The following is a 25,585-nucleotide window of genomic DNA, read 5'->3' on the forward strand; positions in this document are numbered from 1 at the left end:
TTGAATATTTTATTCATTTTTTTTTGTAACGTCTCACATTAGTTTAATTGCACATTTCTTGCAGGGAATGGTATCTGAATGGAAACTACCTGGTGGTGTTTGTATCAATTGGCATCATTCTGCCTTTGTCCCTTCTTAAAAATCTGGGTACGTAAAACATTTTATTGTGGGTTTTTCTCCTCAAAGTGTATCTTGGGTTAAGCCATCACGACCTCTTGGTGCTTTCCAATGTTCTCGCAGCTGTCCACTGTCTACTTTCACCAAGCCAGAAATAATGCAACGCTAGTCAGATCCTTAGTTAGCTTTGGCAGATTGGACTAACGGTAACATAACGCTGCTGTTAGGCCCTCAGTGGCCACGGTTATGTGATGTTGTTTAATTCGTAATTATTTATTCCGATTTAAATCATTCAAAATTAAAGTGTTCTGCTTCGTGTTTACATGGAAACAGTAATTCCCGAACCAGGTTTACATGGAAAACAGGTTTATTCCACTTTAGGTAATTCCGCTTTAAGTCTGAGGGTTGGGAAGGCTCTGATTGGACAGGGGGAGAACGTGACGTATCACGTCTATCAGGAAAAACACACAACAAACCTTTTATTGTTGGCTATTAACACAGAACACCACACATGAGAAACACACGGTTTCAGTTTGTACCACGGAGCAGAAGGGATATAGAAGATAATCACCAGTAAAAATCCCAGTACACCTCTGGAAAACAATCACCAGGAATAAATATTTTCTCCCTGGTGAAGACAGTAGCTCTAACTACAGGTAAAATAATAAACTGGTGATTTTTCAGCCGGGACATGCAGTACAGGGACGCATTTACTCCGCCTTCTGGTCCTAGTGCCTGCCGTCCAGAGAAGCCTGTTCCGTTTACCGTGTTTACCGAGATCCGTGGGTGTTTAATAAGTCCTGGTGAAAGTCTGCATGTTTATGCCTCCGTCCATCCAGTCTTTTCATTATATATATGTCTTTTATTAAATAGTCTAGGCTGGAGTCTGGGCCGCCGCCATCTTGGATTATGTCGTCACCAGAGCGTCATCGCCGCAAGTCGCACTAATGCGCAAAACAATACGAATTAACTTAGTGTTTACAAGAAAGAGGAATGATCTAAATCAGAATGAAAAACGGAATAAACCAGCCACCTAATTTGGAATTAACTTTAATTCAGAATTAAATTAGCATTAGGAATTATATGTTTACAAGAGGAATTCACTTTTATTGCACTTTAAAGAGGAATTAAAGCTCCCATGTAAAAGTGGCCAGTGATGATTTACAAATGCACTGACTCAGTTATAAATGGTATTGTAATCTAGACTAATTAGATATAAAACACCTAAGAGGATCAAACTTCTGAGTTCTCTGTGGCACAACAATTGTAGTTCTGTGTTTCTGTGTTTGCCATTTAAAATCACAGCTCGATTCTTGGTCTGCTTTCAGATGTGGGTCACAAACAAATGTTAGAATACAGTGAGGAGTAACAACCAGTAGTGGGGCAAGCATGAGTAGTTGTTGTGTAAAGGAGCATTTTTGTCATGTGTAATGTATTTTGATGTTTTAGGATACCTTGGCTACACCAGTGGATTCTCCCTCTCCTGTATGGTCTTCTTTTTGAGTGTGGTAAGCTACATTTTGCACTGTAGAATTACAAATCAAAAACTAGACTCATTCACATTTTTTTATACGGTCAAAGAATCGTGGGACACATTTGCAAAATATTTGCTTAAATATTTGGTGTGCACTGTCTGGGATTCATAAATATTTCCTCGTGCGAGGTGTTTAAGTACCCCCAGGGGTACAGGTACCCCTGATTGGCAAACACTGTTCTAGATTGCACCAAATAGCTTTTCAAATATCCACATTTCTGGAGGGGAGACAACATTATTTATTTAATTTTAATCTCCAAGTGGAACATGTCTTCTGATTTCATTACATTAAATTTGGACACCTTACTATGTGTTGTTAAAGCATCTAAAGGCATTGGATGCTCTGGAAATATCAAAAATACTAGACCAGTACTAGACCAGTACTTTATGTTAGTTGGTGAACGATTGCTGCAGCATTCTGGGCTGAATGTAGGTTCTCTGTGGAGCTGTAAGTCATGAATGTAGGTATTTCCCATCGCCAGAATTTTATCTCTAAACCTACCAGAATGCAGGAAATCACATCTACCACTAGGATGTTCTGGAGCAGGACTTCAGACCTCTACTAGTCTCTCACAGTATAGTGTTAGTATGTCAGCTATTAGACACTCGATAGTGCCCATTGACTGGTATTACATAGAGATTATAATGTGGTATAAAACGTATAGTTGGAACAATTACTGTAGTGAAAAAAAAGGGTATTGGCCAAGGTTGGGGTCAATTATAATTGTAATCGCATATGGCATAATTGTAATTGTAATTTTTTAAATGCGTTGCTGTCGTAATTAAATTGTAATTGTAATTGCCATGAAAACTCCACAAAAATTGTCAAATACATTTGAACTCAAAACAGGGGAACCATGTTACAGTTCTATGTTCAGTTCTACACATTATATAGTTAACAATTATTAAAATATGTTTCATATCAAGCTTTCCCACATTTTACCATTTATTTAAAAAATTTAAAAAAAATTGAAATCTAGGACTATACTGACACAAAAAAGGCTCCGACACCCACACCAAAAATATTAAAACCTACATTTTCATTGATTAGGAAGTTTAACAAGGTAACCAATAGATCAGAGATGCTAACAGAAAGCTAACACAAGAGGAAGGTTAACTTTTATTATTTATTTCAGGCTCAGTAATTGTGATTCATTGTAATTGAGAATGTAATTGTAATTTACTTGCTGATGATAAAAAAATAATTGTGATGTAATGGTTTTTGGAAAAAATGCTGCCCACTGTAATCGTAATTGAATTGCAATTGAATATGGGTAACTGAAAACGTAATTCTAACTGAAAAATGTAATTGATCCCAACCCTGGTATTGCCCTATAACTTTAGGCATGATGGCTAAAGCCTGTTAGTAGCAGTTAGCAAGTTGCTAACTCATAAATAGTGCATACTTTTTGGTAGAGAAAATTTCACATATTTATTTTTATTGAAAGTCTAATAAGTTTCTGGTGATTTTTTCTTTTTTTTCTTTATACAGATAATCTTTTTTTCATGTTTTACACGTAGCTGCATAATAATTAGTGCACAGGAGGAGATTAATTGCAAAATTACAACATGTCAAACTGCTAATAAATGTCTTTTACTTGTTTTCTTAACCTTTAAGACTAACTAATATTTAACTGTATGCACGTTTCTTAGATTATCTACAAGAAGAGCCAGCTGCCCTGTCCTCTTCCCTTCTTCTATGGCCACGCCAACCTTAGCATGAACGCGTCGGGCATGTCGGGGCCGTACTCACTACGAAACGCATCGGCGCAAATGGATTTTTCGCGAGCGGACGTCACCCCAGCAGTACTAGGCAGCCATGACACCCATCAATCAACTGGAGTCCAATATGAGCCTCACCCAGATGAAGCGGAGATGTGCACGCCCAAATACTTTGTGTTCAACTCACAGGTAAAGTCAGAGCTTTAACTCTTGGGATAAAACAACCAAGCATGTGACTTTTGGGTCTGGTGGTTTTTGTGTTTCATCTCTGATCCTTGTTTAAAAAAAGCTCCTTCATTTTGAAGATTCCACAAGTCTTTTTTTTTTTTCATTTTAATGGTTACACTAACAGATGACTAAGTACGGTGGCACTTTATGCTTTGCTTCGTCAGGACATGTTAAGCAAAGGTGTGGTTTTAGGCCTTTGTGTGTTTTCATTTACTATGTGGACCAGGATGTACTTCACACATCATTTCACTGGAGTTGTTTTTCTATTTTTGTGAGGTCAACTATTTAAATAAGAACCTCGTCTGTTTTATTTACTCGAGTCACCAGAGGATTAAGAACAGAAGGATGAAGATAAAACATGCAGAGGAAAATGTTTCTCAGTATCTTTTTATTATTTTTGCTTTTTTTTAAAAATATATATCTGGGACCACAACCAAAAACTCACATTTAAAACACTGTGTTTGAAAAGTGTTTGTTGCTCATTTCATTTTTCTTTTTATGCACAAAGGAAAATTTCAGCACTTTAAATGTATCTTTGTGCTCCTGTGTCTCCCCACAGACAGCGTACACCATCCCAATCCTGGCCTTTGCTTTCGTCTGTCACCCAGAGGTGCTGCCTATCTACAGTGAGCTGAGAGAGTGAGTACTTTTCCATGTAAACATGGTCGTCTGTTTGCCTGATGATCACTTTCACTAAAACTCGTGCCACGTTCAAGCCCGTTCTGTTTGTCCAGCTTGTTTGATAGTAAAATGCAATGAAGGAAATTTATAGAAACAAACTCTGTCCATTTTCAAGCACTGAAAGCGTAGCAGGTTAGCAAGCTTTGTGCAAACATGTGTTGGGTTTGAGATTATAATAGAAGAGCAAATAAGTGATGCACCTTCTCGGGATGGGTTTGTGTTTTGTTTGTATAGTCGCAGCCGGAAGAAGATGCAGAACGTCTCCAACCTGTCGATCCTGGCCATGCTCATCATGTACATGTTGTCCGCACTGTTCGGCTACCTCACATTTTACGGTAAGTGCACAATGTGAACCGAAATAACCAGAGGTGAAAGTAATGGATTACAAGTACTCACGTTACTGTAATTGAGTAGCTTTATGGGTACTTTCTTGAGTATATTTCTAAATCAGTTATTTTACTTACAAGTAAAGTTACTCATTACATTTCTACACTCAACCGTTGCTGAGTAAATTATTATTTTTTGCTTTGAAATCATCAACGGACATTCTGAAACTATAAAAATGAAATGACCAGACAGCAATCAAATGCATCACATCATAGCCGACCAATCAGATTAAACGTAACCAAAACAGCATTGAATGGAGGTTATTTTCTCAGTTTTAGAGTTTATAAATGTAGCTGTACTTAGAGCCTGGGAATTTATTTTATTTTGAATTAAATTAATTGGTGTTTTTTTTTTTTTTTTTTTTAATTTAAAACAGAATTGCACATTTTGACAAACATTTTATTTTATACAGATGAATTTGTGGAAAATAAACTAAGTTCCAATTGTGCAAGATTTGGTTTCTTCCTTTTTAATTATATACATGAGATGTTTACTGTATGTAAGGTAACCGTGGCAAGATTTATTATCAAAAATAAACAAAAGTAACTAGTAACTTATCTTTGAGTAGCATTTCATTGAGCTGTTTTATGTATGACTTACTTGTACTTGAGTACCATTTCAATCACGTAACACTACTTCTGCTTGAGTAGGATATATATCAGTACTCTTTACACCTCTGGAAATAACTTGTTGCCAATGTGAATTTTCGGTAACACTTTAGTTAAGGGAACTATTAACCATTAGCATTAGTAACATATTGACTCTTAAGTAGTCATTATTAAGTACGTATTAATGCCTTATTCTGCATGGCCTTATTAAACAACCAGTAAGCCATTAACTAAGAGTTTTCCCTCATTAACCTCAGAATTATTACTTATTTGTAGTAAGTAAGGAAGTTGTTGTATATAAATTATGATCTCAACATGCAAGGATTAAGGTTAATCCTAATCCTAATCCTAACCCTAACCCTGTTTGGACTGCGGGACTGCCATTATGTGTATAATAAGGCATTTATAAGAATAAGGCATTAAAAGGACTGTATGTTACTAATGCTAATAAGCAACTAATTCATGGTTAATAAATGTTCCCTAAACTAAAGTGTTACCAATTTTTCTACTTTAATTTGCTTTAATCACAACATTGTAAACATTTGCTCTCTGTTTTCATGTAGATTTTGTGGAGGCGGAGTTACTGCACACTTTCACCAAAGTGTACACATTTGACACGATGTTGCTTCTAGTGCGCATAGCTGTCCTCACTGCCGTCACTCTCACTGTGCCCATCGTGCTGTTTCCTGTAAGTACACAATGCACCACTACACACCTCTAACACCTGATGTGATCTGTGTAGAAATGCTGCACTTTGGTTTAAAAAAAGAAACTCAAAGTTGTCTTTGTTTAGTTTTATTCCTTTGCATCACTAACTGGAGCCTTGTTAAAGACGAGCCATTACAGTATTTACGTCAGAGATCCAAAGGCACGTTTTCAGACACGCACCAGCATTCACCATCTTAGCCGTTCCAACCTAACTGCCAATTTACACTCATTTTGTGCACAGACTGTGTTTTGTATTTGCTGAAGCCAGTCTTTGTTTTGTGTGTTGTCATTTTCTGGATGCAGCTGCGTTTTTCCCTGAGTCTGGTTAAAGAGCGTACGCTGTTCATGTTGCACTTTGTCTCATAGTTTAGAATACACAGGCTGTCATCGTTAAAGCCTGTACTTCTTAATATGACTCATGCACACGCTCGTGCATCTGTTTTTTCACTCTAACACGATATGGGCTAATGTGGACGTTTGACCTTCAGTTTTGCCAAACTTATCGCCTCGGTGATACCACACACTCACACTAATCTTTTCTCACTTCTCCATTTATGGTTTAATGCTAATTTTAGCTCAGCACAAACTGACTCCAGGAGTAGGTTATAGAGTCTCGCTGTTGCTCGCCAGAGGAAGAAAAGAACCTTTGACGCACAAACCTGTGGCACTAGTTTGAGTCTCACATTTTTCAAGTTTTTTTTTTTTCAATTTTTTTCATTTTTATTCATGAATATCTGGTTGTACCTACATGTAGTTCCACCAGGGGGCAGTAGTCCTGTTGCTATTGAGGAAAGGGCCAACATGGAGTGGTGCACGAGTGGCTTTGTGTTATGGAAAGAGCATGACACAGCACACACTCATGCTCACACACTGTGGTGCACGATCCTCTCCATTTCCCGCCCCTTCAGTCCAGTGGAAGTTTACTGGCTCTGAGGGAAGAGTGGAAAAACCCTCACTCTGACCACTGCTGCTCCACAGGAGGCACTGGTTATGGAGAGTGGGCGAGGAGGAGGGTGGTTTGTGGTCTATGTCAAGTTATTGATAAATGGAGTTTAGCATTGAGCGTCAGGTCACATTGTGTATTCAGACATGCTGTAACATCACATTCAGGGATTCATAACTAATATGTTGTTCACCGCCCACCGTCATTCCTTCATCGTGAGTCACAACAAAATATTTTATTTCCACAAGCAAGTGTAGAAATATGCAAACAGGATGCAGTTAGCTATGCTACATGTATCATAGTGGTTGTTTTCAGTTTTCTAGTTTAGTTATTTTATTCCCCTCAACAAACTGAACAAAAAAATATAGTTTAAAAATAAATTACACGTCTTTACCATTTATGGTATTTATTTATTATTATTATTATTACTGTCATAGACACTGTTATACTGTTCTTGTTGTTTGACCCTCGTTCTAGGGCCTAAGTTTGTTTTTTTTTTTTTAAGGATGGGCAATATGTGTAGTGTGTATTGTCTTTGTGTACCATTGTATTCCCAAACAGAAAAAGATGAATGAAAAACAAATATATATATATATATATATATATATATATATATATATATATATATATAATTTAAAAAAAATACATGTCTTTATATGCAGTTGGTCAGTTTTGATATACCAAGAAGAAAAATAAACTAATAATAATTACAGTTTGAATTATCGTTATCAAATGAAAATAAAACTTTTTTCATTGCAAAAGTTGAAGGCAGACACTGCTTTTATATCAGAACACCTGCCGTAATCATTTGTCGAGGTTAAAATAATGATCTCTCACAGCACTGTGGGATAAAATCACTGACGTAGGCTGTAAAAGTTTAATAGGGCTAAGGAAACACAACTCCGCTATGTGCAGTGAGACAGAGTAGGTGGAAGCAGGTGAAATAAGACAAGGTCGTAGCTTAATCCTGGCTCATTTTGGAGCAGAGCTAACCTGGCAGATTGATGTGTAGCTCCTCCCTCTAACTCGATCTGGGTCTGTGTCTGGTGAATCCTTTCAGAACCAGGGAAGGACATGAAAAGAGTGCTTGAAGCTGATTGGGTGAAGCGCCTGTCCACCATGATCTGTTTTAGCCAATCACACGGTAACACATGACAATGTCGTCATCGACATGTGGCACAGAGACGCTGCTACAACAATAACAAGGCTCCGCTGGTGAAATCTTTCATTTTGGGATAGTAATGCTGCGCTCATTATGTAACTGGGTGAGATTTCTGCAACATGAGTATGTGAGTTATGAGCACATTAACCATCCTCCTGCTTCGACATCTTTCTATTTTGATTCGGAGCTATGCTAATGGCGGTAGCCCAGCTCCTACCTCTCCCCGCAACTGTGCATGCGCCAGTTTTTCTTCGGCGCTTCTGCCTTCGTCACATTCGGATATTCCGCCCTAAACAACTGCACTGACTCATGATTGGTTCGAATCGGTTTGGTTTCGAAAGGCAAAGACAGGAACAGTACAAGATGGATTCTGGTGTTTGTGAACACTGGGAGAATCCATCTTGCAGGCAAGGTTAGGGCAGAGGAAGTGTTTCAGTTAAGGAAGCGGGCATGTAATTGGTGGGTCACCGATTTGAATCCAACCTGGGCCATTGAGCGAATCCCTTAACCATAACTGCTCGTGTTAAGGTGCTTTCACACCGAACGCGACTGAAGTGACTGAAGCAACGCGATTACATTAAAATCAATGTAAATGACGCGACCTCAAGTTACAGTATCTCCCCTATAGCGACTTGACGTGTAATTTGAGCGACGAGGTCGCTCTCGACTTTGTCACTCCAAGTTAAAAAATCTGAACTTTTTAAGCGACTTAAAGCGACAAATCTCTCGTCCTTCACTGTGTGTAGAGCGGAGGCTGTAGCCCCTCCCTGTTCCCTCCCGCTTCAGTGCAGACGGCTGCTGCGGAGACTGTATGGCTTCCTCAAGTTATTGGGGCAAAATTAAAGCAGTTAACTTCTGGAAAACCACAGTAACTACTGATCATAACACATTCTGAGTGAACTCATCCTTTAATATCTCCGTAAGTTGATCATTTAAACCGTAAAAGCGGAGCAAAAAGGAAAATAAGTGATCAACTCCCTTTCTCTTCCCTGTCACCGGCTCAAAACACACACACACACACACACACACACACACATTGTTCCCTGGTGATCTCGTCACTGGAGCGATGGAGTGATGGAGTGACCATAAAGCACCGCTATGTGCGAACGACACATCAGGGGCGATGGAAACTACTGCAGCGCTGTGGTCGCGTTTGGTGTGAACGCACCTTTAGAGCTTGCTTTGGATAAAAGCTGCTAAATGAAATGTAAATTGTAAACCAGGTAGGCCATATATGTGCCAGGAGACAGGATTGTTGCTATTTTTGAAGTGAAATTAGACATTTGCATGAGTTTTAAGCCACAAATGGTAAAAAAAAATAAAGCTGTCACAGCTTGAAAATGATTGAAAGGTGAAATTAGAGGCAGGTAAGGCACCCAGGACAAAGACCTACTCTGCCAAGTCTCTCCTTGACCTTTGTAAATCTCCTTTGCTGACCTTCATCTCGCAGAGAAAAAAAAAAACCTCTTCCAGCCTTCAGCTGGAGATTAAAGGTAGCTTTGTCTTCAACTGTCCTTGGTTCCTGTTGGGAAGCACTGCTTTATGAGAACAGAAACAATGTGTGTCTGTGCCACGTGAAGGATGGATACCAACAGAACAGCCAGATCTCATAGGGCTTTGGCAGGAGCCTGCACAAAATGAAAAGGATTTATTTGCAGTCAAACATGCCCCAGTTCTCAGGCTTTGGCTGGAGTGTGAAAGTGTAGAAAGATACAGTGCCAATAAACAAGCTGACTAAGATCTCCAGCAACACTTAACAGCAACTTAAACCAAGCTCACACATTCATTTGGAAAGCTATTACGGTAGTTTATTACTGTTGAGGCAGTTTTGATAAAAGTTGTAATCTAGTCAAGGGGCTTCCTGGCTCTTTTTGTTCCCAAAAACAAACCTGTTGTGTTGACTATTGACATATAATTAAAGTTAAATTCAAAGTCAACACATGAACAAATCAATTGTTAAAATATATCTGGAACTAAATAGATGTTTTAATTATTGTTGGATTCTTTCCCTGTAATTTTTGGTGTACAGGTTTTGATACGAACCAACTGGGCCCTCGAGCCCTGTGTTTGGTACCTGCTGTTTAAAGTGCACAGGGCACCAATAAATATTTGAAGGAAGCAATAAAAAAAGAGCATTCACTTAATACATTTTTTTGGTCATGCTGTTACCATGCAATAATAAACAACCATGAAAAACGAGTGAAATTAAGTAGTTATTCTCTATCGTCCCTCAGTGAGATTTCTGAAACACAGCCATTTTGGCGTTACAGCGTTACATTACAGCATTACGTTACAGCGTTAAATTATAGCGTTACGTTACAGCATTACGTTATAGCATTACATTACAGCGTTACGTTACAGCGTTATGTTACAGCGTTACATTACAGTGTTACGTTACAGCGTTACATTACAGTGTTACGTTACAGCGTTGCATTACAGTGTTGCGTTACAGCGTTACATTACAGTGTTACGTTACAGCGTTGCATTACAGCGTTGCATTACAGCTTTACATTGCGCTAAGTAATACCTAAGTGCCTAAGTAGTGCCTAAGCAATCTAATCAAAACTGTGCAGCAAAGTGATGGTGCATTATAAGTTACATTAACGAATCCCAAGATGTGAAATGTACCTTCAACACATTATGTCCGTAATAATACACTACATAATTTAATGACGAAATAAAGCAGAGCAAATACATAAAGATGAAAACCCAAAGAAAGAAGGTGCGAACTGATGTAAAACATTCACGTTTGTTTTTATTAGTAATACACAAGACAAGATTGATGTTGTAAACATGTCCAGTGCAGGTATCCTTTAATACAAGTGTGGTAGTGTAAATCCAGACACGTTTCTCTTTCCTTTGAACACACTGGTAAACAAACAATTACTGACCAGTTCACGACTGGTTGATCGGGATTTTATTTTGATCAAAGTTATGTTGTGAGCGACAATTTCACTTGCAATTGTTACAGCCAGTCAGAATCTTACCTGTCAAAGTAAAATAAATACTCCTGCATGTCAATAGGGGGCAGTAGGTAGCAATAAGGATGATGTATATATGGAAATTTGCAAGCTGTTTTTGCCTTATGCAAGACTTTATATTAAAGAGACTTTTGTCTTTCATTAATTAGCACCAGCTTTGTTACCTTAGCGTCAGTGCAACTCTGAAAAAGCAAAGTGTCAATATCAAAGTTTTCAGTGTAGTTCTGAACAGCTGCTGCACAGCTGTATCTAACTTTCACATGTTGGATTTATGCAAAATCAAAAGAGTGTAACCAGCAGCAACAAACATGTGTTTTGATTTATTTGATAGACTTCTACTTTGGATACATTTGCATTATACAGTAGCTATTAGTCTTAAGTTGGTTGACGACAAGCTATAAACTCAGATGTGTCCAGGTCTTTCCAGGACATACGTGTGTGTGTGCGCGCAGACGAATCCCCAAAGCTGAATGAGTGTAAATATCACACGGTGATCTCCAAGGGCTTCACAGCATGTAACAGTCGGGTGCTGAATAGCTTGGCGCCTCAGAGAGAAATACAGCATCCACGCATGAGTTTTCCATGCTGGAATAATTATACAGCAGCTGGTGAGACCTGAGGAAGAAGATTTGGGCCTTTAAAGCCTCTACAGAAGCACCTGAATCATTGTCATTATCTGTGAGAAGAAAGGAGCGTTGGCTAAAGGCAGTGACACTTGTTTGGCCCAGAGTCTCCTGACGGTCACGATGCAGATCACTCGGTTTAGTCTGGTGGAGCAGGAAATGAAGATAACTTGACTTTATTTATTTATTTATTTATGTAGCACCTTTCATACATAGTAGCCCAAAGTATGGGGCGCCAATTGTAAAGTTGCACATGCTAAAATAAACAGCTACTTTTTGCAACATTTAGCAACAAACCACATTTAAAAAACATGTGTGAATCTTTTTTATGTTACTTTTGACCAGGTTTACAGCAATATTTGTGAAATATATATTTCTTTTCTCCTAATGTTAATGTGAAATCTCAATCTAAATGCTAAATCTAAATACTTAGCTAATTTGCAAAATCATCCAGAAGTGCCAAAAAAAAAGCTTCTTCTGGTATCGCTGTAAATCTGGTCAAAATTAACATAAAAAAATTCACATACGTTTTTTTAAACGTGGTTTGTTGTAAAAAGTTGCCATTTATTTTAGCATGCACAACTTGATGAACAATCGGCGCCCCATACCAAAAGTGCTTAACAAGAACAGACAGCCATCAAATCAATTAAAAAAGACAAAATCAGGAAATAAAGTATATTCAGTATCTTCACAAACAAGTACAGTAAAATTAAGTGAACTTTTTTCCTTTTACTGCTGAATATTGAATATCAGAAAAGCAGGCGTTATGTTCTGGCTTCAGCTGTGCAAGTGGAAACTCTTCACGTATGTTTGTAGTATGAGTTTACAAAAGAGGAAAGGCGAAAAAAGAAAAAATGTGTGGCTTTTTTAACTGACACCTCACCCTATAACTCCGCCCACCTCTCGACTGGCTGATGCAATCTTCCAGTTTTATTGCTGTGCCGGGGATAATCCCCATCCTCTGTGAACGTGATCTGTGAGCGGAGTTCTTTTCTCAGTGCTCAACACTGTCTCAGCTTTCACCTGATACCTGCAACCTTTCACCCACTAACCGCTTTAACAGGCCTCCTGTGGCTGTGTACCACCGGGCGTCGTAGATTTATTTCATTTCCCGTCGCTCGCACACTCAAGCACACACACACACACAGGCACACACTGACCTCGTAGAACCTGACATAGTTAAGTCAGTGCCAAGTGTGGGAATCAAACCTCAGGCCCAGGCATGCACAACGTTCTGTCCTAGATGCTATGAAAGTAATGTTAGTGGTTCATTCCTTTGTGAAAGTGATCCTGCTTGTGAAAGTGTTTTTACGTATTTCATTCTTAGTTGTTCCTGACTTTTCTTACACACTTCAGTGAAGGCAAAATATTTCTGCCTGTGCTTCCATTTTTAAGGTTTCTTGTGACAGGAGACATCATTCTATGGCTCCTTCATAAATGAAGATCTTTCAAACTTCAAACCTCAGTTTAGTCATACTGTCCCTACAGACCCAACATTCAAGTATGACTGTTGCTTGTTTCCAGATCCGCTCCTCCATCAACACACTGCTATTTAGCGGTCGAGAATTCAGCTGGATTCGCCACCTGCTGATTGCCGCCGCCATCCTGGTCTTCAACAACATGCTGGTCATATTCGTCCCCACCATTCGAGACATCTTTGGCTTCATCGGTAAGTTCTCACGCACAACCAAATCAAAGCAAAGTCACCAGCATGAAGTGCTGTAGAACTAGGAAACCAGCCATTCACATTATGTTCAAAAACTTGTTCTGGATACTGTATCCACAATATATCATCTCCCAAATCGAACTTTTTTTTCTTTAAACATTGTCTAGCAGATCACCAAATTTCATTTAAATCTGTTCAGAACATTTTGAGATATCCTGCTAACAAACATCCACATTAATGGACGGAGGGACAGACAAACGCCAGTGAAAACATTACTTTCTTGGCGGACGTAACAACCCGTTTGTTGGGTTATTTACAATAAAAGTCCTTTTAAAGCAGCCAGGAGTTAATTCAGCAGACGTGTCAGATTAGGAGGTAGTACACACATAGTGATTCCGGTCGCTTCTATGGAGCCACATCAACCGCCAGCTTCAGCTGATGGTGGCTGACGCAAGGTGGCCGTGGTTTACGTGTAAACGTGGACTTCAGCCATTGGAACAAACAGAACCATCATTGTGTTGGATCACAGGATTCGCTACATCTCCAACTACGGTGGTAGTGGCAAATCCTCTGACCCAACACAATTGAAAGAGCTTGCCATTCAAATTCACCACAGGTACCCTTTAAAGACCAGCGTGTCATACATATCTCAGGTTGAACGTGGTTCCAGATTTTTTAGAAGTTACCTCCATCCCTGATTAATTTCTCCACCTTTAGAATTCATGTTTCAAGCAGCAGCAACAATTCAGGTCCCCTGACCAATGCTGATTCTCTCCTCCTCTTTTCAGGCTCTTCTGCTGCCACAATGCTGATCTTCATCCTTCCTGCCGCCTTTTACATCCGCCTAGTGAAGTCAGTACCACTACGCTCCCCCCAGAAGATCATGGTGAGTCCAAATTCCGCACTGTCAGCTGCTTTCTCACCATATCACCTTCCTCTGCTCCCCGCTGTCATCCACAGGGCACATCACATTCTAACAAATGTGAACCTGTTCGACCCCGGCCTCACCAATTCTCTGCTTTTTCCTCTTCTTTCTCACCAGGCGGGCATCTTCCTGATTGTGGGAATCTTCTTCATGATCGGTAGCTTAACACTCATCACCCTCGATTGGATCCACAACCCACCTGGCTCCAACAAGGGCCACTAAACGTTACCTTTCCTCTGCCAATCACATTCAAGTGTGCAGCCTCCTCCACATTTCTCTGGTTTTACTCATGTTTTTAGATCATGAGATCTATAGAAAACCTTGGTGTGTAGAGATTATTTGCTGACATCAACAATATTCCTCCAAAAATCATTAGAAGAGGCAATATCTTGGATTCTGTTTCTCTTTTTGCTGTCATTTCAAAGTTGGTGAAACTCTAATTACAGAATCAAAGCTCCTACCACTACCATGAAAAAGTCCAGCCTGCATTAAGATGACTTTAAAGTGGAGTTTGACATTGTCCATGAAAAAGCCGCAAGTCGAGCCAAAAACCAGACAAAAATATCAACTACATCATTTTTGAAGCTACATCAATGAAGCTGTTACTTGAGCCTTATGTTTAAGAAAATGTGGTTTACTTTGCTGCTATGCATCCACAATGGGGAGACTTTGCCAATGTAGGCATACATGTTTAGTCTGTAATTTTCTACTTGAGCTTCCATGCACCGTGTTCTCAAGGATCTTCCTCACCAGCTGTGTTTTAACCCAGCTGTGCACAAAGAAGCAGGAACGTGCTTTCAGTATTATTGTCACTGTTGGGTTGGAACATACGTACAAGGTATGAATGCACATTAATCGTCTACTGAAAAAAAACAAAAAAAAAAAAAACAGATTGCATTGTACATAATATCTAACATTGAGTCACGCAGTTGTCAATCAATGTGGTTGCATAAAAGTGGATGATTCTTTCCAACAAAGCAGTATACAGGCCCTACACACAGTATATCACTGAAGTATTTCATAAGGCACTTTACATTTGATACATTAACAAATGTGATAGATTTAAAAATGGAAAGTCAGAATAAAACAATGACTTCAACTGCACGCAACATATTACTAGAGATTATATTCAATCATGGTTACTTTACTAAGTTATATAAATTTGAATTGATTAGTAGAACAGCCGTCACATGGATATATTAATATTTTACTTAGAACCCATTTGAAAACCTAGCTAACAGCTAGCTATCCTGTAAATATGTTCACAATTGAGTATTTACACTTCAGTCATGTTAAAATATTATGTAATCATGTGTTTTCAAGTTTCAGATTGGTTTGAATAAAGGACCATGCTAGGCTAGCTAGTAAACCCATCATCAGTTGTAATGCTAACATTAGCTAACTGTGCGTCACACACACTTTTAACGTAGAGAAGTGAATTCATTTGTTTTAATAGAGCGTGTGAAGGTAATGATGTGATGATCATAACATGTGACCAAGCAATGTATTCAAGGTTTACTTAAAAAATGGATAGGTAAAGATTTACAACTTGGAAATAATTTTTGGAGAAACTGCCTTAGAGACTGAGATTAGTCCGATTTTCAAGAAGTAATTGAAATACTGCTGATCAAAGTTACTGACAACATCAAGTGCCTTTTGGAAGCTTTTCACGTTCACTGGCCTTAACACAGCAGCCTTTGGTATCAAACCCCATCAACTTGTCCCATTTCACCTGCCTTACCAGAAACGAACACATCCGGCCAAAGTGGGCAACCTTTATGGATCCTTAATGGATCTACATACATGAAACAAATAGATATTTCAAATGAAATAGTGTATTATGTGCATGTTTTTGGACTACAAACATGGTCTTTTTGGACAATTGTATATGCTATGTAAATAGTCTTTAATGTATGGTACACTGACAACCCTATGAGTGGCTTGTTTGGGGATTTAACGTGACAAGTCACATGTAATCCAGAGTTTGTGTTAGTGTTATATATGAATATATATGATGTTAGACCTTTTTTTCTCATGCTGTATGACAGTAGTTTTATTCGGTTTTTTTTTGTGTGTGTGTGCTTGTATATTTGTAGAAAACATGTTTCCTGTCTTTTCTTTTCTTGTTTTGGGTTGTTTTTGTTTTGTCTTTTGCCATTCATTTTTAATATCAGAACTTTGTCATTTCCTGGCCAACTTTTAAAAGAATGTTTTTTCCAGAAGTTTTAGAAATGCGGCAACCACTTTCTGAAACTCACTGACTTTTGACCAACACTGGGTTCAAATGTTAAAGCCCCATGGAAGCAATAAAGATTGTTTTACTAAGTCATCCAACAGTAAGACTGTCCAAGTACTCTTGACAGAACAACTTAATGACGAGGAGAATTATTGGTTTAGTAATACCACCTGCGTGCTCTCATCGTGGCTTGTATCTTGCTGCCATCATCAGACACTTTATAAAAACCTAGTTTTGATGAAGTTTTCTTTCTATGGCGTTACTTGAATTGATGTTGTCGACGGCCCCGGTGCAGAACCAGCGAGCTTCGTGATTGAAGGGCCTGTTAGATACATGCTATGACTGTTCAGTGATTGTCGTCAGGTAGAAATTCTGTTCACTCTCTTGAGTTCATGATTGCGTAAGTGTGAGCTCTGAACATAAAGCTCACACGGCAGCAGGTCGTCCCTACATGAAGCTGCCAAATCACAACTTAAGCAACTCAAGTATCTCAGGTTTCAGAGTGAACACATTTCTCCTGTCACTTTTAAAGTGTCTCTTCTACACCTCTGTGCATGATTGAGCCAAACTTCTTACTCACTGTGCTAATACTGTTTAAAGAAAAGAACAGAAGTGCCCGTCTTATTGTTCCATGGGCCCCCAGCCATGGAGAAGCATAGTTTCTGCAGTTCACCTTTGTGTCTGCTTCCTGTGGATCTGGCAGAATTTTCAGATTCGTAAATTTTTCCTACATAAGATGATGTTTTTTGTATCCGTGATGCTGTTTCATTATGAGAAACAATAAAAACTGTGAAATCATATTTCTGTTTGTATTTGGCTGCACGTAAACTTGATAGCATTTATCCAGCTGTTTTGGAGACTAGCAAGCTTATGCATTTGCAGTCATTGTTAGGTTCAATTTGAGATTTTTTGTTATTAATTGCTATCAGGAGAGAAAGAGCTTCAAGCAATTGAATTAAAAAATAGGGTTTCAATGATAAGTTTGTTGGCTTGTGAATAAAAAACCTACAAAAATCAAAAAAAGATTCTGTCCTCAGTAGTGCCTGGAAATAAAATGGCCATAGAGCTATTTTTGCCATAACAATCAAAGGTTATGGGTTACTCCATTAAATAGATCATTCAAATGTCAAGGTGGTAGCATCATCTCATGACATAATGTAACACCTACTTGTCATGTTTCAAATTGTCTGAAAAAAACAAGGCATTCTGTGATTTTTGTCTCGAAGACAAGCTGCAAAAATAAATGTAGATCTGAATATGTTTCAAAATATGGAATATTATGCTTAGATTTGTTAACTTTATCTATTAAAATAAATAAACCAATTTATATATTGAACCTTTGATTGATTGCCTTCTTTGATCGTCTTAGTTAAAGCTTATTTGGGTTGTATGGCACTTTCTCTGATAGCAGTGTACAGTAAGTAGCTACAGAAGTAACTATCAGTTAGAAAGATAATACATTTATTCCAAAAAGCAGGTTATGTTCAAACTCTGAGCAGGTTTTATCAAAGAAACCCTGGGTTTCTTCAATAAACATCACACACCATAAACATGATCACATCACTACTAATGTTGTGTTGCTTTTTTTTTTTTTTTTTTTTTGTGCAAACAGTAGTTTTCTTTCTAACATTGTAGATACAGATCATTAAGTGAAAGTCACTGAGAGGTTGATCTGCATTAAAACATCTACTGACGTCTGTAGTAAAGTTCACGGAATACAAACCTGTGGAGAATGTTAAGGAGGAGATGATAATTTAAATGAATCCACTTTTAAGGCTCGATTGTTGTTTTATTTTGTTATACAGTTAAATCTGTAGATCACACATCTATAAAGGTATGATGGCGCAGTGAATTGTGATGCTGCTCTTGGAAGTGATGGGTCATTTTTTAGGACATCAAGATGACTCTGGTGACAATATTACATTAAAAATCAATATAAATGATGCAATATCAAGCAGCAGTCACTGTCTTTATATCCAGTGTAACAGGAGGACTCTCTATGCTGCTGCCACGTCTCCTCAGACACATTTTATTCATATTATTCCTCGCTCGTCACATCACTGGAGCGATATAGTGATGAAGTGACCAAAAAGTGTGACTAAATACGGGTGATTTAAGCCACTATAGTCACTGAAGACTGAATGCACATTTAGAACAGGCCCATATTCCTCAAACACCGGCTTATTTCACACATTAGGATGAATAAATCACTCTCTTCCGGGTGGCTGCCATGGCAGCTCGAGTCATCTCTGATCCATTGATGATAGCTTTTTATTGCGCGCGTGCACGTAAGTAACCCAAGGTTTACATACTCAGGGTTGATTAACCCACTTCATACCAGCTGTAATGGAATCCGATACCCAGAGTTTTCCATCACGGGGTATGTTGACCCAGAGTTTATGGATAGACTCAGAGTTTGTTAACCTTCCTTTATGGAATACCCCTCTGAAGTTATTTATTTGATTTTGATTACATAACAAATAGCTTAGCATTAAGCTGTTACCATGGTTCATACAATAAAATAAGCCTGCGGTGTTCACTTAAATGAAGATGCTGCAGGTCAGATACAGTATATATACACTGCAGGTCACATATTTCCAGAAAGCAATCTACAATAAATATATATACAGTATATATATATATATATATATATATATATATATATATATATATATATATATATATATATATATATATATATATATATATATGTGTATATGTAATGAAACATGCTTTATAGTCTAGTCTGCAGATGTGTGTGTTTGTGTGTGTGTGTGTGTGTGTGTGTGTGTGTGTGTGTGTGTGTGTGTGTGTGTGTGTGTGTGTGTGTGTGTGTGTGTCATAAATCACATCATAGCCTTTGGGATACAGGTCACATTCCTGCTCATAGTTTTTGTTGCACAACTGTCGGCATCGCCCTTACCAACCTACTCGTGCTATGTCCTCCATCCAGCTCTGCTTTTCCTCTGCAGTGAGCAAGCATTCACTTGATCAAACTTATTTCCCAACAGCCCAATGTGTTTCTTAAGGGATGTGTTAAATTTACAACTGGTAGTAATGAAAACTACATGTGTGAGCAAAATAAAATGATGAGAAAACGGGGTGCTAAAAGAAAAGCTTTTTGAAACTGCACAACTGGTTCTACAGTAGGAGCAGCCCTTTGCAAACACTAGGGCGTTCCTAGTCTTTTAAACATTATTCCAGTTCTTTATGCCATACATATCTGTACCAACACCCACTCCCTCCTCTTATTATTAAATATTTTTTTCTGTAATACCTCGCCAATGTCCCATTGTCAGCTTTTTATCCCCCTCAGCCAAACTCCTTCCATGCAGATTATATGTTTGCATAACTTGCATCATTGTTACGAAATAAAGGGAATTTAATTAAATGTATTATGAAAACGTATTTTCAAGAACTACAGTAACTGTGTAGCATACAGTCATCATGCATTAAGTATAAAAACCTCACCAAGGGCCAGAGTCGGCGCCAGACAAAATTCAATGGGGGCGGGGCATTAAGAAAACTGCGGGGGCCACAAATTTTTTTTAATTCCTGGAATTATTCTTTATACACATATGTTTGCCATGTAAAGACACTGCACCAAACAGCAGAAGAAAGCCTATAAAAGTATGGAGGCACAACACAGTCAGTTACGATAGCCAATCAGATCTCGTCGAGTAATAAAAAGTTTGTCCCAGGATTCCCTTTGTAGAGTGGGAAGAGTGGGGTGGGGGACAGCCCGTGAATAACCCCCCCAAGCCATGACATCGACACTGCAAAGGCCCTAAAAATCAGTTTCTATATTTGGTTTGACGTGTTATCCTGTCCCTCTACCTCAATGAGTGATTGAACTTCTGAAAATCTGGGTCACTGTACAGTCCGACTAGGTTTTCAGCTCGGTCACATATTTTGAATTCTCCATAGAGATCATAATCCTGAGGTCAGTTAATAATAATTCTATCCTGCCCCGAACAAGAAAGGCTCATGGGCACCTAATGATATGCAGCTTTTTGCACTTGGAGCTAATGCTGATATCTGAGCTCACTTTCATGTTCATTAGGGTGTCCCAATAACTTCTTTCAATCTTCAATATAGATCCAGTGAACACTATTAGGCAACTCTGCACTAAATATAAAGTAAAACCAAGATAGATTCAGTAGTGGTTGTCTTTTCTGGGGTAGATTTTATTTCTACATTTACGGATTTAATCAATTTTCATTTAACTCCTTCTTTATTGTCGTTGATGTTGCCAAACCGCAGATTTTTGTGATTATTGCCACAAGACAATGTTTGTTTTATGAAATCGAGATTGAGAAGATTGACGTACTTAAGAGTTAGAAGAGTCTTTCAACTGTCTTACTTGTACTTTAAGTCATGGGTTAAATAAAGTCTTGACCTCATACAATAATTTTTTACCACTGACTTATTTGCATAGCTACTGTTCATCTGATTAAACGCGAATTCATCCGAAAGACCAGTTAATGGTGGTTTTGCCAAAGAGGAACCATGGAGGAGTTCAACACTAGTTTAGAACTCTTTTCGGAGTGTCTCTGTCCAAGACCAGTGTAACTGTCTCTCAAGGTGTGAGGTTGGGGGTTATCAGTCTTACGTCTACAAACTGTAAGTAAATAAGAGAAACTTCTTCTACAAGCTCATAACTGGGAACTCAACTTGCCAGAGGGACCCCGAGTCTGCAAAAGTCTCTCAGGTGCAGCCTTGTCACCAGAGTGTATTTCTCCTGTTTCTGTAACGAAACCTCAGCTCAAAAGTACTTTTCAACTTTTTTTGTCACTCCACTCACCTGAATCACCCCTGATTTTTATTAGTAATATACCAAGTACTGTATATAACCACTTAGAGATCACTCACTTCCTGTCAGATTGTCAGCACACCTTGCCTGTCTCTCCAGCACTTTCTCTTGGTTTGGTTCCCTGGTTTGAACTTCCTCAAAGTATATTTTTACTCAACGAAAAAAGGAAGATCAGTTAGGCTTTAGAGCAGAGGATAGTAACAGCGAACAGAAACGCAGATTAATACAGCCCAGCAAAACGTAAAAAATAAATGAATAAATAAGTAAATAAAAAAATTCTACACCAATATTGTACGCACAGTGCGTACAGGATTCCGGTTGGCGGCGCCACTGAGTAGCATCACATTACACTTTCAGCACAACCAAAAGAGCTGACTCTACCCACTCCTACCATTTGCCCACCCTAACTCCCTCTTCCCTGTTCCTTCCCACCTCACCAAGGTGCAACACTTTCCTCTCTATTAAAGGGAGAATATAAAAAAAGTATTTCTTACCCTCCCTTAGGGAGAGCTAGTGATGGTCACAATTATGCAATGAAATAAATTTATTTTATTTCATTGCAATAATAAAACATGCATAACTCTAGTAAAAAGATTGCGCTACATGTAGTGTTGACCTTCAACAGTATGTGCAGACAAGGTTAAAAAATAACTTCTTGCCATCGTCTACATCACCACCTTCTGCCTCGGACCATATCTCCTGGTCCTGCCGTTGGTAATTGGGTTGTTTTCACTGTCCTGTAAAATGAAATGCTTACTAACTCTCAACAGCATGGCTTTTAACTGGTGGCACATCAAATTGATCCCACTTCACTGGCTCCTTATTTGTTTTCGGATCAATTTTAATGCTCTTTTAGAAAGGACAGCGTGTGCTCGCTCCATTGTACCTGTCTGACCTGCTGCAGCCTTATAATCCCTTCAGATCTCTGAGATCTGCAGCTCAACATTTGTCCTGTTGTTGCACCTAAACTATGAAAACGTCAGTTTTGGTATAATGTTTAATTCAGATTGACACTCCTCCTTTTCAGGCCTTTGCCTTGTCATTTCTCTCTGGGTGTTTATATTTATACAACACTTAAACCAATGGCTGTTTTTAAATTAAGCGTGAATGTTTTCTCTTTGCAGACACATTGCATATCCTCCTGAAAAAACACAGTTTTAAAAAAAGTTGTACTGTTGCCTCCAGCAATAATAATGGTTAAAAAAAAAAAAAAAAAAACATTAAGAAATTGAGTGAGAAATTGTTTAACAACAGTCAATTCATTTATGTCAGAATTTTGAACATAAACAAAAAGCTAGCATGCTAGTTTTTCCATTTTATAAAAACCTGATATTTCATTACTGACACGATTGCAATGATTTTATTTTTTTTTAACTGTTTCTCAGTAGTTTACTTTTTATCTTTTCCTGACAGATGTTATTCACCTCGCTGTAACACGTTATTAATAAGCTAAAAATGTTTACGATAAAGCCCAATCATTCATGTGTTAATAACAGTGTAATAATTAGTCCCTCAGACTCCTGTTAACTGTATTTAAGCACTTACTGTAAGCAGGTGAAAAATGATGCCCACCAACAGATTAGAATAATAAAAATAAGTAATGAATCTCCATAAAGGCTGATTCAGATTAAACCAATACAATCTGAGCTAAAAGCATTTTGAAGTCGCCCTCTCTCAACATTATAAGTGGATTTATGATCAGTTAGAAATGATGTGAGGTGGATTTTTTTCTCTCATTACATAAGCTCTGCCTGATGATCAGAATCAAATGGATCCTCTGGGACCTTCATCACACATCCATCACCTGAATGAGGTCACAGTGGAAGACTGACTCACACAAGCTGCACTAACACACATTTAATGAACCCCCCACTGTCACACACTTGTGATGATCACAGACATGTTTTAGGAAGCCTAGAGCAGTGGTTCTCAAACCTTTTAGCCTACAACCCCGAAATAAAGGTTCCAGAGATGGGGGACCCCCACTGTACCTGAAGGTGGTCGAACGCAGACAGCGATAAACTTTTTACCTCATTGCTGGATTTGTTTTTCTCATCCCTCCTTCATATCAGCTCCACTTTTCCTCAGAAGTTGTTTTTACGGGGCAAATCTGACTCCTTTCTTGTTTCATTCACCCATGTGGAACACTTGGCTTATAAGCCAGTAAGTATCAAGACATTCTGATGTGTAGTTTCAAAATAAAAGCCTGTCAAAATGTCAAATATGAGACTAATTACATATGAATTTGGATTCTATTAAATTCAATGAATCTTTGGTAAGCGTCAGATTGTCTTGATACTTACTGGTTCACACTATGGGGTCGTGTACTGTAACCCTGAAGTGAAATTAGTCTGTGATAACAGAGCGTTTCCTTTTCAACTGAATCCCAAATCACATGTAGTTAGTCTCATAGTTGAATCTTTGGTGGGCTTTTATTTTGAAACTACACATCAGAACTTGCTAGAAGTATCTGAGTGACTTGCTGAGATTTTGTAATATCAGTCTTAAGTGAAACCAGTCTGTAGAAACAGGTAAATCAGAAATCAAAGGGAAATATTAGCAAAAATGTCACATTTTAGAGGGCTTTGATTTTGAAAATCCACATCAGAGCTGCCTGGAATTATCTGAGTGCAACTCTGAGGTGGAGTACTATAAGTCTGAAGTGAAAATCGTCTGTGGAAATAGGCAGTTTATCTCCAATATCTTTCTGAATTTGAGGGAATTATTGAAAACTTTTTACAATTCAGAGGTCTTTCATTTTGAAAGTCCGCATCAGAACTTCATGGAATCATCTACGTGACTTGCTAGGGTGGAGTACCATCAGTCTGAACTGAAATTAGTCTGCGGAAACAGGAAGTTTCCTCTTAATGTGGATCTGAACTTGAGGGGAATATTGATATTATTTGACAATTAAGTGGGCTTTTATTTTGAAATTCCTCATCAGAAACCCCAGCTATTGTGTTTATGTTTATGTTGGACCAATTTTACACAGTGAAATGTCATTTCCTCCATTTTCTTAAGGCTTCATTGTGATCAGAATTAAGATGGTAATGTGAATTTAGTAAATAATCAATTAATTAATTCATTTTATGCTCAAATATTTAATTAACTAATCGCTTAATTAATTGATGGATCTGATTGATTGATTGAACTTGTGTAAAATTCCAGACTGCCTTCAAAGGTCTCTGCTTTTATTTTGAATTTTGTTCTGGCACTGCTCCCCAGGGATGGGTTAAATTGCAGAGGACAAATTTCAATATATATGTGTAACAACATATACATGACGAATAAAGGCTTAAAGCCCAGTTTAATTAAAAATTTTTTTTTTTACAGTCTAGGCACCGTAAATTGACTGGCAGCTAGGTTGACCGAGGATTTCGTAATGGAGGCTGGCCTGACCCACGATTGACCGCAGTGCTGAGGGAGTCAAACTCACTGCCTTGGCACTGCTTTCAAATGATTGGAAAAATAGTAAAAGTATTTCAAAAGGCTTTGGATCACATCTGCGTATTATGTGACGTTTGCGTTTGGTCTTTAGTTCACGTTTGAACTGTAATTAGGTTACACAGTTCTAATGTTTCTACACAATGTTACATACAGTAATGTGTTTATCTTCAAAGAAGCCCTTTAAATGCAAATGAAGATGATCTGATTCCATGTTATCTGTGTCATAAAACCTCTGTGACTGTGTTACTGTTAACTCAGTGATATCAGCCGCGTTGTTATTTCCGGTGGTGTGAAATACTTGTGACACGGTGTTAGGGACAATGTTCACATTCCACAGTCAGATCCAAACAATGATTAAGCATCTTCTTCTGCAACATGTCCAATTTAGAGGAAGAGATTAGTTCAATGGTCATCAATGCTGAACAAACGGGAAATAACTAAACAATAATGGGAAATGACATTATTCCCAGCAGAGAGCAATTGGTTCTGCCCTGGTGATGTCTTTGTTTGGTCTCTTTCTCATTGTTTGAGAAACATTGTTTTTATAATTACAATTTCAGTGGAAAGTCTTTGTATCCAAAACAGCATCAGCATTTTTCCCAAGAAGAAATTTGCACTTTGGTTTCCCTGATTTGGGTTTTATGTGCGTATCATTTACAGTATATGTCAATGATACTGCTCCTCAGGGATGGGTTCAATGCAGAGGACAAATTCCATGTATGTATGTAACAACATTACATGGCCAATTAAAGACGAATGCCCCGATTTAATCTTTAATCTTTAATCTTTAATGATGAAGGCAAG

The 25,585-nt window shown here is 38.2% G+C and overlaps 1 protein-coding gene across 2 annotated transcripts in view; it reads left to right on the forward strand.

Annotated features, from left to right (window-relative positions):
* Positions 1-17,321, forward strand: part of slc38a4 (solute carrier family 38 member 4) — a 41,787-nt gene extending 24,466 nt beyond the window's left edge. For both annotated transcript variants that reach the window (XM_028451666.1, XM_028451668.1), the window contains exons 8-16: positions 65-147; positions 1,567-1,625; positions 3,305-3,562; positions 4,161-4,240; positions 4,517-4,617; positions 5,841-5,965; positions 13,219-13,363; positions 14,149-14,246; positions 14,403-17,321. In XM_028451666.1, the coding sequence (XP_028307467.1) occupies positions 65-147; positions 1,567-1,625; positions 3,305-3,562; positions 4,161-4,240; positions 4,517-4,617; positions 5,841-5,965; positions 13,219-13,363; positions 14,149-14,246; positions 14,403-14,507 (1,054 nt within the window). In that variant the 3' untranslated portion in view covers positions 14,508-17,321. The remainder of the gene's footprint in view (positions 1-64; positions 148-1,566; positions 1,626-3,304; positions 3,563-4,160; positions 4,241-4,516; positions 4,618-5,840; positions 5,966-13,218; positions 13,364-14,148; positions 14,247-14,402) is intronic.
* Positions 17,322-25,585: the final 8,264 nt, after the last annotated feature.

Source organism: Gouania willdenowi, chromosome 6 (genome assembly GCF_900634775.1).
Source record: "Gouania willdenowi chromosome 6, fGouWil2.1, whole genome shotgun sequence".
NCBI lineage: Eukaryota > Metazoa > Chordata > Actinopteri > Blenniiformes > Gobiesocidae > Gouania > Gouania willdenowi.